Genomic DNA, 13,693 nt, shown 5'->3' on the forward strand with positions numbered 1-13,693 from the left:
CGGAATATAGGTCAGTGGTAACATCTGCTGCAGGGTAGGTTACTGGAATTTGCTCTAATAAGCAGCTTGAAGATTGCGCTTTCATTAAAGACATACGTTTTCATTGTACGATATTCCATTTACATGATCTATATTAGGCCCTTATATTAAAATAGAATTCCCCCAAAGATTATTCATTGATGGGAAATATTTCAATGGCCACCATGGCCCTGAGTGTTGCAGATCTATGGACAACCCATCCTATAGATAGGCCATCAACATTGGAAAGAAGATAAACCCTTTAAAGATAACATTGTTACGTTAATTAGAACTATTGTTTTTATCACATTCATGAATATTCATATTATGCAGATAAATCTATAAAACGTATTTAGGAACTTAGCAAACCTTTACATGCTTTATATCGAACATTCAGTCTTGTAAAATCACCAGAAGGACACGTATTGTCCAAGCGACCATGGACTTGTATTATGCGTTTGACCTCCTGTTCGTACAGGAAACGCGTTGTGCATTGGTGGAACACAGAGGACGTTATTGCTCCACAGGGGGGGTCATATAATATGAGGCCGTCAGTAAGTAATTCACTAACATTACTCCAGACACAGGCTCGTTTTTATACTGGTGTTCTTCCTTAATAATGTTTAAAGGGGTTGTACAGTTATGGACAGTTATCGTCTATCCACAGGACAGTGGGTAAGTGTGACTCCACGGACTGTTATACCCCAAACCACCCGCCCCACCTCCCTATATAGAGGTCACCAACTAAGAGGAAGACGAGACTCCACGGCCTGTTATACCCCAAACCACCCACCCCCCATACTCTCCCCCTCAACTCCACCTCCCCCCCCCCCTCCCACTTTACTAGCTTTGGCAATGCCAAATATCTATTCGGACGTGCCAATAAAGCCTATTTGATTTGATTTGATTTGTGTGTGATCGCTAGGGGTCCATTTTTGGGGGGTTCCCTAGTGGTAAGGAGAACAGTGAACCGAAGATCCCCCTTAGGCCTCCTTGTGCTGCAAGACTGTCACTCCATTCACTTCTCTGGAGTTGTAGTCACTGCCGGAGATTGCAGTCCCGACAGCCCCGTATAGATAAAAGGGGCCCTGGTCAGGTAAGTGCCGATCAGTTTCCCAGTCATCAGACAACTTACGCCTATCCCTGTCTTACCAGATATGTGGAGCCCTCTCTGAAACACTTCATACATTGTCCTGGCATCGTCATAGTAGTGCGTGAGTAGCTTTGGACCATCTCCTAAGACGGAGTGGCGAGCACCACCTCCACCCTGCAAAAAATGAGCAAAACAATAATGAGAAACTGGATAAGACTATGGATGGAAATGCTTGAAGACATGGCTATTGTAATAGAAATAGCATCGGACAATATATTAAGACTCTTCAGTGTGTTCGATTCCCGTGTGGAAGAACAGAACCAAGTGGGAAGAGACAAAATGTCTGTTATTATGACCCGAAAGGACAGGCGTGAATGTACAGTCCTTCCTCTACTGCTAGGAGTTATCAAGACATCATCATTTCTTTGAAAAGGCAAGACCATACAGGACACCAAACTCCTATACATACAGCAATGGAACTATAAGTGAGCTGCAAGGAGTATAAAATGGGCATGACCGGGAAATGGGGCAATTGGCATGAGCCTCATGGGGTTTTTTGCCTTCCCCTGGATCAACACTGTAGGGGGTTGTAGGGTTATAGGTTGGACTTGATGGACCTTTATCCAACCTCATCTACTATGTAACTATGACCAGGTTTCTGAGACATAAACGTACAACAACGTAAATCTAGCAATGTCTTTATCGAAGTCAATTGTTCTGGTATGATGTTGCGTCTTTACCTCGACTTCTTCTGACTGCATTAGGAGGTTGCATGGTGGCTTTACAGCTTTGGGACGAGTTGCCAACCAATATGCAATTACTGCGGCAAAGGCACCTAATCCAACTAATGTGGCGGCCGGCACGCTTCGGAAAAACTGGCTGAATTCGTCAAACTCTGGCAGCCTCAAACTCCTCAAAATCTCTTGTGCCTGCATTTTCTCAAGTATTGAAATGGCAAACTCTGTAGAATGAAAGAGAAGAGATGATCAATAAGGTTCGGATCATACATTAGCACCAGCAGAGAGCAGAAATGGTTAATAGAGGAGGAAAATCTCCACCTAAAGGAGTTGTAAACCGGTAATAAGATCTTCTGCAGCAGTAAGGCCCGGGTCACATCTGCGTTCGGACCGTTCCGTTTGCCTATCCGCATGAAATATGCAGAGAGAAAAGTCCTGCAAGCAGCAGTTTTCTCTCCACATTTTTCATTCGGAAACCACACGGACCCCATTATAGTCTATGCAGTCTGCGGGTTTCCTTAGGTAAACACTTTTATACGCGGATAGGTTTCCGTTTGGGGGTTTCCCCAAGTGGACTTTCCAAGTGGAAACCTGAACGCAAATGTGAACCGGGTCTTAGGCCTCGTTCACATCTGTGTCGGTAATCCATTCGGGGGAGTCCACATGGGGACTTCCCTGAACGGACTACCGAACGCATTGGCAAGCGTTGTGCAGTGAAAGCACACGGACCCTATAGACCAGGGGTGCTCACACTTTGTCAGCATGTGAGCTACTTTATAACATGACCAAGTCGAAAGATCTACTACCCACTTCTTGTGGGCGGGGCCTGGGCGGGCCTGTGGGCGGGGCCGGGCGGAGCGTGAGAGCAGGAGACAGCGGCGTTCTGTGGCCGCCCAGGGATCCCCGCTGTCTGCTTGTTCACAGCGCAGGCTGAGAGTTATCTCTGCACACTGGCAGGCTGGGGCTGCGGCAGCTCCGCCTGCCAGTGTCCGTAGATGACTCTCAGCCTGCGCTGTGAACAAGCAGCACCCCGGCTCCCTTCATCCGTAAGAGCGGCCTGCAAGTGTCCGGAGTGCTTGTTCACAGCTCAGGCTGAGAGTCGACTCTCAGCCTGCGCTGTGAACACGCAGACACCGGGGATCCCTGGCTGCATCCTGCGATCGACCCATACGTCCATTGCGATCGACCGGTAGATCGCGATCGATGTATTGGGCACCCCTGCTATAGACCATAATGGGTCCGTGTGCTCTCCGCGCAGTGTCCGCACGGAACATGCGGACAGAAAAGTAGTTTACGATCTATTTTCCTGTCCGCATGACTCGTGTGGAGACCGTGCAGAAAGCACATGGACCCCATTACGGTCAATGGGGTCTGTGTGCTTTCACTGCACACCACTTGTTAATGCGTTCGGTAGTCCGTTCAGAGGGGTCCCCATGCTGACTCCCCTGAACGGAATACCAACGCAGATGTGAACGAGACCTAACATATTTCCCTGCTGAAGCTTTAAAGAATTCTTTAAAGACTCTTGTTCTTCCTGAAAACAAACAGAATTCTTAAAGACTTTGTGCTATTAGACAACCATTTGCTTGTGTGGCCATTCAGTAGGACCCCCAGATAGCTGACACTTATCCCTTCTCAATATTTCAGGTACATCTTGGAAGGTCCACGTGCCAGAACTGAAAATTCCATCTATACGTTGCAGAATAAAAATTGCAACATGACTTGCACTGGTGGTTGTGAACCTGCAGTATGTCAACTATTGCTGTGGATTCAGCTGTGGTCTTAAACTTTGCAAAGGCTGAAAACCAGGCAGGCCACCTAGGAATTGTGTCCAATTTTTGTAAATTTTTGATGCAGCTAATAACACAGAAAACTGGTATGCAAGGCACCACAAATATTACTTCTCTTTTTTGGATCTGATCTCGGTTTTGGCTTAAAAAATAAATATAAAAACTACATCAAAAAGAAATAAATAAAACTAAGTAATAAAACATAACTCTTCATCCTTAAAAGCCACCGTAATCGTGTATACAAGCTCGCTCTTTATGTCTACACAAGTCTCTTTCCATCCTAAGAAGGAAGATGAAAGGAGGAATGGCCCGGGCCACATTAGCCTTCTATTATGCCGCACCATTTCAGTTATTTAGAAATGGCAATGAACTGAGCTGGTGAATAAAGGGGAACCTCAGGAAACACATGGACACTATGTTTCATACAGCCCCGCATTATTCTGAACAACCGCTGCTCAATGCAGTGACCCCTAGGTTATTTCCTCCTTGTTTTCAAGTATTGGATTAGATAGGCTGAGAGTCTGCCATGAGAGATGGCTGGTACACGCAGACATCGAAATATCCTGGCAGTGAAACAAACCAAACAGAGACAAATGGACAAGACTTTGCCGTGACACTGGTATATACTGTAGGTGGCGCCCCATGTGCGGTGCTCTATATATTGTTCGGAGCACATTCTGCACATGTCATCTGGTTCAGCAGACAAAGTTGTTGAGGGAGACACAAAGAGAAAGGCTCTGTAAGAACATTGTGCTATCACATTTCAGCTATAGTTGTCCACTCTTAGGATGGAAAGATGGAGTCTCAAGATGGAGACAAACAGTAGATGGAGGGAAAGGGAAATTAAACTGATACAGAATATCATTTCAATGTTCTTTGCAATCCTCAGCATCTTAACCACTTCCATCTCAGCATTCTAACAGTATACCCCAGGTACAGCACCTTATATACTGATCCTTGGCATGTATATAGCAATAAAGACTCACATGGCAACAAATGGCTTCCACAAGATCCTCTACCATTTCGTACATTATTATATTAATTCTGTGGTGCTGTACATTATTATATTAATTCCATGGGGATGCAAATTATTATATTAATTCTAAGGTGCTTTACATTATTATATTAATTCCATGGTGCTGTACATTACTATATTCATTTCATGGTGCTGTACATTATTATATCAATTGCATGGTGCTGTACATTATTATATTAATTCCATGGTGCTGTACATTATTATATTAATTCCATGGTGCTGTACATTATTATATTAATTCCAGGGTGCTGTACATTATTATAGTAATTCCATGGTGCTGTACATTATTATATGAATTCCATGGTGCTGCACATTATTATATTAATTCCACAGTGCTGTACATTATTATATTAATTCCATGGTGCTTTACATTATTATATTAATTCCATGATTCCATCGTTATACGCCTGTAACGACCCATTGAAATGAATGGGATCTGTTTTGAGCGCTCACATTCCCATAATGTGCGCCCGTAAACTCCGTGTGAACTGGCCCTAACACTGCAACAAGACAATATTATGGCAGCACAAGCCCAGCAAATGACAATACGGTCATATAAAGTGGAGTCTTCGCACTGAAATGATACGTAACACTAGTACGTTCCTGCTGCGCAGAGCGCTGCCAGCTACGAACGCACTCTCAGCTCCTGGGTGTAAATTGGATGACTCAGAACAGCGCAGCGGATTTGATCTGTGTCATCCACAATGACGCGGTTGCTAAGCTCTGCTCTGTATGATCATTGCTGGATAAAGACACACGTCTGGAGAGGAGAACTTTGGAAGTCAAGAAGGAGAAAGCTAAGAGCATTTGTTTGATATTCAGAAACCGTCAGCTGCGGCCTGACTGCTCTTTTTCTCTTGAATTGGAAAGTAACAGCTCCTTTTGCTTCTGCAGAGATTTATGATGTGCGCGGGATTTGGATCGAGTGACTGGAGATGACTACATTGTAATACATTAAGAAAAGAAAGAGGCTAACGTACGCAAACAGCGAGGCCTATACGGCTAGTAAGTGTCTGTATATGTACAGTGTATACGTCTTCACATTTCCGGACAAAGAACATCCTGTAGTAACCATTACAGGGATTAGATGAGATTAACAATCTGAATTGAAAGAGGATTACATACAATGTTACAGTGTGCCGGGACTATATATAATAATAGAGACGAGAAGACTCTACAGCTAAGGCCTGGTTCACATCTGTGTTCAGTATTCCATTCAGGGAGTCCGCTTGGGGACCCCGAACAGAATACCGAATGCATTGACAAGCGGTGAGTTTATGAAAGCACATGGACCCCATAGACTCTAATGGGGTCCGTGTGTTTTCCACGCGGTGTCCGCACGGAACATGCAGAGAGAAAAGTACTTCAAGAATTACTTTCCTCTCCGCATGACTCGTGTGGACACCGCGACACACGGACCCCATTAGGGTAAGTTCACATGGGGTTTTTTGGACCGGAGCCTGAGGCGGAGGCTGCCTCAGGTTCTGGTCCAAAATATGGGTAGATGCGACTAGATGGCGGTAAAGTGCATCGGCATCCAGTCGCACACTCCGCCCCAGATTAGGCCTAAATGAATGGGCCTAGTTGGGAGTGAGTGTCTTGCGACATCCGCCTGAAAGAATGAGCATGTCGCTTCTTTTTTCCGGGAGCTGGAACAAATGGCTCCCGGAAAAAAAGAACTGACCAGCTCCCATTGATTTCAATGGGAGCCGTCAAACCCTGTGTGAACTTAACCTTATAATCTATGGGGTCCATGTGGTTTCTTACCTCACCGCTTTTTAATGCGTTCAGTATTCCATTTGGGGGTCCCCAAGTGGACTCCCCGAACTGAATACAGAACGCAGATGTGAACCGGGCCTAATGTGGATGCTAATACTAAGGCTATACCATATAAATATACAATGTACGCTAATGTTGCCAATGTAATTGTGTTTTTCTGTCTTTCCTATAACAAAGAGATGCATTTTGCAGCAATGGCTATCCAGAGTTGATCCTACTATCCCTATGTTAATGAATTATATGGAGCTTCTCCTAAATGTAGCCAGGCTAGGAGACGAGAAGTATAAAGAAAAGGAGCGGATAGTGTTTAATACACCTCCCACTACAAGGGATAAAAGGCTCAGTGAGACCATTGCTATACACTGAATGGTATGCTGTGGAGAGGCTAAAGTGGACTGTCGAGAGGCTTAAGATAAAGGAGTCCTCACATCCTGACCCCTTACATAATCAACTATTACACTCTGTATCTTTCTTGTACATCCCTGTAGTTCGGCCTCTATCTGCTCTGATCAGACGCTATCTTCATTTCTAGAACTCTCTTTCTCTGTGCTCTGCTATCAGTTTCATCATGTTTCAGCACTGTATGACATGGGAGCTAGAGACAGAACCATCTCTGCCTGCTGACTGAATTCTGCTTTAAAAAAAAAAAATCTAAGGCCTGGTTCACATCTGTGTTCAGTATTCCATTCGGGAGTTATGCAGAGAGGAAAGTAGTTCATGAAGTACTTTTCTCTCCGCATGTTCTGATGTTCTGTGGGGACACCACATGGAAAACACACGGACCCCATTATACCGTAGTCTATAGTCAAATATGAAAAAAAAAATGTTCCCAAAAAATACATTAATTTCAAATTTTAAGCCTTTTGAAGATCATTCTATCTTCAACTTGCTTATCTGTTCTATAACAGTCATTTTGACCCGGGGTGTCCCCACTGTTGAATGCCACTATATGTATATATAATATATATGTGTGTCCTTGGCTATTGGTTCTGCATGTCCTATTGTAATATACACAGTTTCGTCTGAGGGGCTTCTGTAATGAACATTAACGATGCAGATTTGATAAATGGGCGATAGATACAAAGCAATAGAATGATAATGTCACGGCCGAGCCTAATAAATCACTTCTGCATACAGAGTGCTGACTGGAGCGACTGACTCTGCCATAGTCAGCAACCCGGCGCACTGACTTGTCTGTTTCTCTGCAAGAAATCACCTGACTCTTTATCTAAAATTGATGCAAATTGATCCACGAGGAACAGAAGAAAGGACGTAAATAGTGAGGGGAAATGTGGTCAGCAAAAGCACTGTCAGGAATAGACATCTGCATAATCTATACTACAAGGAACCATTTCGGAGGATTTCCTACACAACGCAGCCCTCCTTCATTCAGGTGTATGGCAGTACAATATTCTACCATTGGATACTACATTTCTATTTCCATGTTTTCCAAAACATCACCCAACATGAGGTCAGGCTTCTACACTTACAATTAAGTCCTATCCTTATAGATGTAGACCACTATCATTAGAGTCCCTTTTTGACTTACCACCATGTTGGAATAACCTTAAGAAAGACTATTCTTCCCTTACCTTTATAATTCTTCTCCGCGCCGCCGTTCTGTTGATATTCCCATTTTTCGCCGTATGCAAATGAGTCTCCAGACAGTACAAGGGGCTCAAACAGCACTGAGGGCGTCCCCTGTGCTACCTGAAGACTCACCAGCGACGCCCTCCATCTTCTTATCAAGACCGCCTCTTTGGCAAGTCTTCATCTGAAGGCGCATGTCCGTCTGCCATTTTCCTGTGGCCTCTTACATGAGCATCTTTTCAGCCACAGGAAAATGGTTGATGGACATGCACAGTTGTCGCTTTCAGAGAAAGACATGGCAATGAGGCGGTCTTGAGAAGAAGATGGAGGGCGTCGCTGGAGAGTCTTCAGGCAGCACAGGGGACACCCCCTGTGCTGTTTGAGCGCAGGGAGACCACCCCCTGTGCTGTCTGGACCTCATTTGCATACGGCAAAAACCAGGAATAACAACAGAACAGCGGCGCGGAGCAGAATTATAAAGGTAGGGGAAAAATAGTCTTTCTTAAGCCTATTCCGATGTGATGGTAAGGCAAAAAGGGATTCTAATGATAGAATCCCCTTTAACAAAAATAAATTATTTTTCTGTTTTTAAGGCTACATTCACACTTGCATCGGAGACTCCATCGCAATATCCGCCTAAAATTGTTAGACAAAAAACAGTTATTTCAGATGTCACTTTCAGGTTAAATACAATGGACAACTAGCAGACTCTATTATAGTCAATGGGGTTTGTTGGGCTCGGAATGTAACTGCTACTATAGCAGTCCGCCTGTCGGCACACACCTTGACCACATAAATGAAACATATTTCCTAATTATATATTGTGCAATGACGCATTCAGCATATAAACATGATATAATACCCAAATCCCTTCCATGCTGTCTACATTTCTGTCACTAGAAAGCTCTGGTATGGCTTTTGCATTGAGGACACAATGCAGTAAACGATAGTTCTCTAGGTGTCTTACAAATCACAGTGGCCCTTCTATTTAGGATTTAGGCTCCCCGTTTATATCTTATGGTGCATGGTGTCAATTTTCTCTGTATTCTAATAAAAAAATAGAAAAAATACTAAAAAATCCTCTTTATTACAGTATAACCATTCCAGCCTGTCAATAAATTTTATTACACTGTATATACTTCTTGTAAAATTGTTCATTTTCGCTTTGCTTTAGACATTGAAACAATATACTCTGCCCTGTGTAGAAATGCCAGCGTCTGACCTATGTGAATCTGCCACAAGATCCCACGTACAAGCACATTCATTATTCATCTTTTTTAGCCGCTTAAAAAATAATAATAAATTTTGCCTTGAAATAAAATGCCTCCCATACTTTATATTGATTTAGATTTTCTACTGAAGCTTCTCATCGCTCGATTCCATTGTGTGATGTGCCCAAAATATCCAGCAGCTTTCATTCTCTAAAACACAGAGTATAACTTGGTAAGGTATATAGACAATGTTTTTTTTATACTAGTCATATTAACTACAACATGTGACTTGTTCAGCCTTGTAGATACGCAGAATCTACATATGCATGGAAGCAACTCTCCGTCTAATGCCATTGTTACACATATTACAACTACTCCCCCAACTTTACAGCGATTCTTCAAGCAGGACAAGAGTATACACTATGGGAGGAATTTATCAACCCATTCATATCAGTTTTCTTGTGTATTGGGTAATAATTAGAGATGAGCGAACACTAAAATGTTCGAGGTTCGAAATTCGATTCGAACAGCCGCTCACTGTTCGTGTGTTCGAACGTGTTTCGAACCCCATTATAGTCTATGGGGAACATATACTCGTTAAGGGGGAAACCCAAATCCGTGTCTGGAGGGTCACCAAGTCCACTATGACACCCCAGGAAATGATACCAACACCCTGGAATGATACTGGGACAGCAGGGGAAGCATGTCTGGGGGCATAAAAGTCACTTTATTTCATGGAAATCCCTGTCAGCTTGCGATTTTCGCAAGCTAACTTTCCCCATAGAAATGCATTGGCCAGCGCTGATTGGCCAGAGTACGGAATTCGACCAATCAGCGCTGGCTCTGCTGGAGGAGGCGGAGTCTAAGATCGCTCCACACCAGTCTCCATTCAGGTCCAACCTTATACTCCGCCTCCTCCGGCAGAGCCAGTGCTGATTGGTTGAATTCCGTACTCTGGCCAATCAGCGCTGGCCAATGCATTCCTATGGATTCCTATATTCACACTCGGCTCTGCTACATCACACACTCGGCTCTGCTATATCAGATGGGCTGACCGGCACATCAGATGTAGCAAAGCCGAGTGTGCACACTCGGCTCTGCTACATCACACACTCGGCTCTGCTATATCAGATGGGCTGATTGCATGGAAATCCCTGTCATCCCTGTCATTGCATTGGCCAGCGCTGATTGGCCAGAGTACGGAATTCGACCAATCAGCACTGGCTCTGCTGGAGAAGGCAGAGTCTAAGATCGCTCCACACCAGTCTCCATTCAGGTCCGACCTTAGACTCCGCGTCCTCCGGCAGAGCCAGCGCTGATTGGTCGAATTCCATAATCTGGCCAATCAGCGCTGGCCAATGCATTCCTATGGATTCCTATATTCACACTCGGCTCTGCTATATCAGATGGTCTGACCGGCACATCAGATGTAGCAGAGCCGAGTGTGCACACTCGGCTCCGCTACATCACACACTCGGCTCTGCTATATCAGATGGGCTGACCGGCACATCAGATGTAGCAGAGCCGAGTGTGAACACTCGGCTCTGCTACATCACACACTCGGCTCTGCTATATCAGATGGGCTGACCGGCACATCAGATGTAGCAGAGCCGAGTGTGCACACTCGGCTCTGCTACATCACACACTCGGCTCTGCTATATCAGATGGGTTGACCGGCACATCAGATGTAGCAGAACCGAGTGTGCACACTCGGCTCTGCTACATCACACACTCGGCTCTGCTATATCAGATGGGCTGACCGGCACATCAGATGTAGCAAAGCCAAGTGTGCACACTCGGCTCTGCTACATCACACACTCGGCTCTGCTACATCACACACTCGGCTCTGCTATATCAGATGGGCTGATTGCATGGAAATTCCTGTCATCCCTGTCATTGCATTGGCCGGCGCTGATTGGCCAGAGTACGGAATTCGACCAATCAGCGCTGGCTCTGCTGGAGGAGGCGGAGTCTAAGATCGCTCCACACCAGTCTCCATTCAGGTCCGACCTTAGACTCCGCCTCCTCCGGCAGAGCCAGCGCTGATTGGTCGAATTCCGTACTCTGGCCAATCAGCGCTGGCCAATGCATTCCTATGGATTCCTATATTCACACTCGGCTCTGCTACATCACACACTCGGCTCTGCTATATCAGATGGGCTGACCGGCACATCAGATGTAGCAGAGCCGAGTGTGCACACTCGGCTCTGCTACATCACACACTCGGCTCTGCTATATCAGATGGGCTGACCGGCACACGGTGTAGTTGAGCAGAACTGGCTCAGCACTGCTACCAATAGGAATGCATTGGCCAGCCTTTGGCCAATCAGCGCTGGCTCTGCCGGAGGAGGCGGAGTCTAAGGTCGGACCTGAATGGAGACTGGTGTGGAGCGATCTTATACTCCGTCTCCTCCAGCAGAGCCAGCGCTGATTGGTCGAGTTCCGTACTCTGGCCAATCAGCGCTGTCCAATGCATTCCTATTGGAAAAAGTTTATGTCACAAAAATCACAATTACACACCCGATAGAGCCCCAAAAAGTTATTTTTAATAACATTCCTACCTAAATAAAGGTTATCCCTAGCTATCCCTGCCTGTACAGCTATCCCTGTCTCTTAGTCACAAAGTTCACATTTTCATATGACCCGGATTTGAAATCCACTATTCGTCTAAAATGGAGGTCACCTGATTTCGGCAGCCAATGACTTTTTCCGATTTTTTTCGATGCCTCCGGTGTCGTAGTTCCTGTCCCACCTCCCCTGCGCTGTTATTGGTGCAAAAAAAGCGCCAGGGAAGGTGGGAGGGGAATCTAATTTTTTTGGAGTTTGCCACGTGATGTTCGATTCGAATCGAACACATCGAACAGCCTGATATCCGATCGAACATGTGTTCGATAGAACACTGTTCGCTCATCTCTAGTAATAATGTGGCACAAGGCCCTTTCCTGTACCAAAGATACACCACACGCCCATTCTACATCTTGCTCACCACTTTCTATGAATATGGGTAGAGAATAGTGGGCCAAGGAAGCCTCAGCCTGATGTCTGCGCCCAATTTTGCAACTGGCACAATTTATGAAGTCCCGTTTTTTTCTGCAAAACATTGTTAGGGAAGTGCAGACAGCAGTTCCCCAGTGCGTAGAGGAACCCTGGGGAGAAGGGGGCACAAGAGACAGTGAGCCCTAAGCTGAAACCCCCCACTGTCCCTTCCTCATGCCTGGCCCTATACTACACAATAGGCGGCAACTTGGAGACGATCCCTTCTTATATATGTGGCACACTAAATGAAGACAAGACAAACAACAAAGGGAGGTCAGCTAGCCAGGGGTCAGTAACAGTCGAGCAAAGAAGTGTCAAAATCGGAATCCAAAAGAATAGTCAATAGGGAAAGCCAGAGGTCAAGAATCAGAATATAAGTAATAACAGCGAGAGAAAAGCCAGCACGCACAAGGCAATAGCAAGCACTAGTGTGAATGTGAGCCAAGAATAAATAGGGAGGGAGAACCCGCCCTAGACTTGATAGGAAGACAGGCTGTCAATCACCGGGCAAGGCCTAAATTAACTATTAGAGGAGCAGAGGGAATTGAAGTTGAAGGAGATGGGTGTGGTGGGAAATTAATTACCAAGGTGAAAGAATAGGACAGTGTTTAGACAATGCGAGAAGAACCCAAAAGAAGAAATCACAGCCGAACGCGTCTCTTGCGCCGCAGCATGCGGCCAGATGATGACGCCAAAGCCCGGACGGGCAAAGATAACATAGTAAAACATAGTAAATTCACAGAAAATATTTGGGTAGAGAATAACTAAACCATCTTTGATAGATCCAGCGACAAGTAGACAGACCAATATCGAAAAGACACATAACTGAATATTAGTTATATATTTTGCTTACTTATATAGCGCCATCAATGTCAGCACTTTAAGAATATTTTCAACACTATCCCATATAGGGCTCACTATCTAAATTCCCTATCAGTCTTTGCAGTGTGGGAGGAAATCGGAGGACCTGGAGGAAACCCAAGGAAACAGGCAGAACATACTAAGTCCATTATAATGGGAAATAGATTTTGAGAGACAAAAGATGAATCAAGTTATTGTATAGCAGAAATACCATAAAATGTTGAAACCTAAAATGGAATCCCATATAGCGGTATAGTGCTGTACCGTCAATGCACTTCCCTATAAAAACTACAAAAATATGGAAGGGAAAAGAGAGCATATAAACAAGACCAAAGGTGTCGCCAAAGCTCGTCTTAATACGAAGCACATGACTTCCAGTGATTATCACTCCTTAGGTCCCAGGAATGTGTAATCTGAATTCTGGAAGCTTTTTCTGCATTGCTGGAAAGTATCAGTTTCTAAATCCATTAATAAGCTTGGCGTATACAGCGGCTTTGCTCCTGCCCATCTCTACCATGTATGGTTTTCAGAGATAGTAGTCT

The 13,693-nt window shown here is 44.8% G+C and overlaps 1 protein-coding gene across 3 annotated transcripts in view; it reads right to left on the bottom strand.

The window, feature by feature from the left end:
• ACSL6 (acyl-CoA synthetase long chain family member 6) overlaps positions 1-13,693 on the bottom strand; it is a 102,274-nt gene that overhangs the window by 35,624 nt on the left and 52,957 nt on the right. For all 3 annotated transcript variants that reach the window (XM_075275017.1, XM_075275016.1, XM_075275018.1), the window contains exons 2-3: positions 1,852-2,072; positions 1,171-1,285 (exon numbers count right to left, since the gene is read on the bottom strand). In XM_075275017.1, coding sequence (XP_075131118.1) covers positions 1,171-1,285; positions 1,852-2,072 — 336 coding nt within the window. The remainder of the gene's footprint in view (positions 1-1,170; positions 1,286-1,851; positions 2,073-13,693) is intronic.

This window comes from Leptodactylus fuscus, chromosome 5 (assembly GCF_031893055.1).
Source record: "Leptodactylus fuscus isolate aLepFus1 chromosome 5, aLepFus1.hap2, whole genome shotgun sequence".
In the NCBI taxonomy this organism is placed as follows: domain Eukaryota; kingdom Metazoa; phylum Chordata; class Amphibia; order Anura; family Leptodactylidae; genus Leptodactylus; species Leptodactylus fuscus.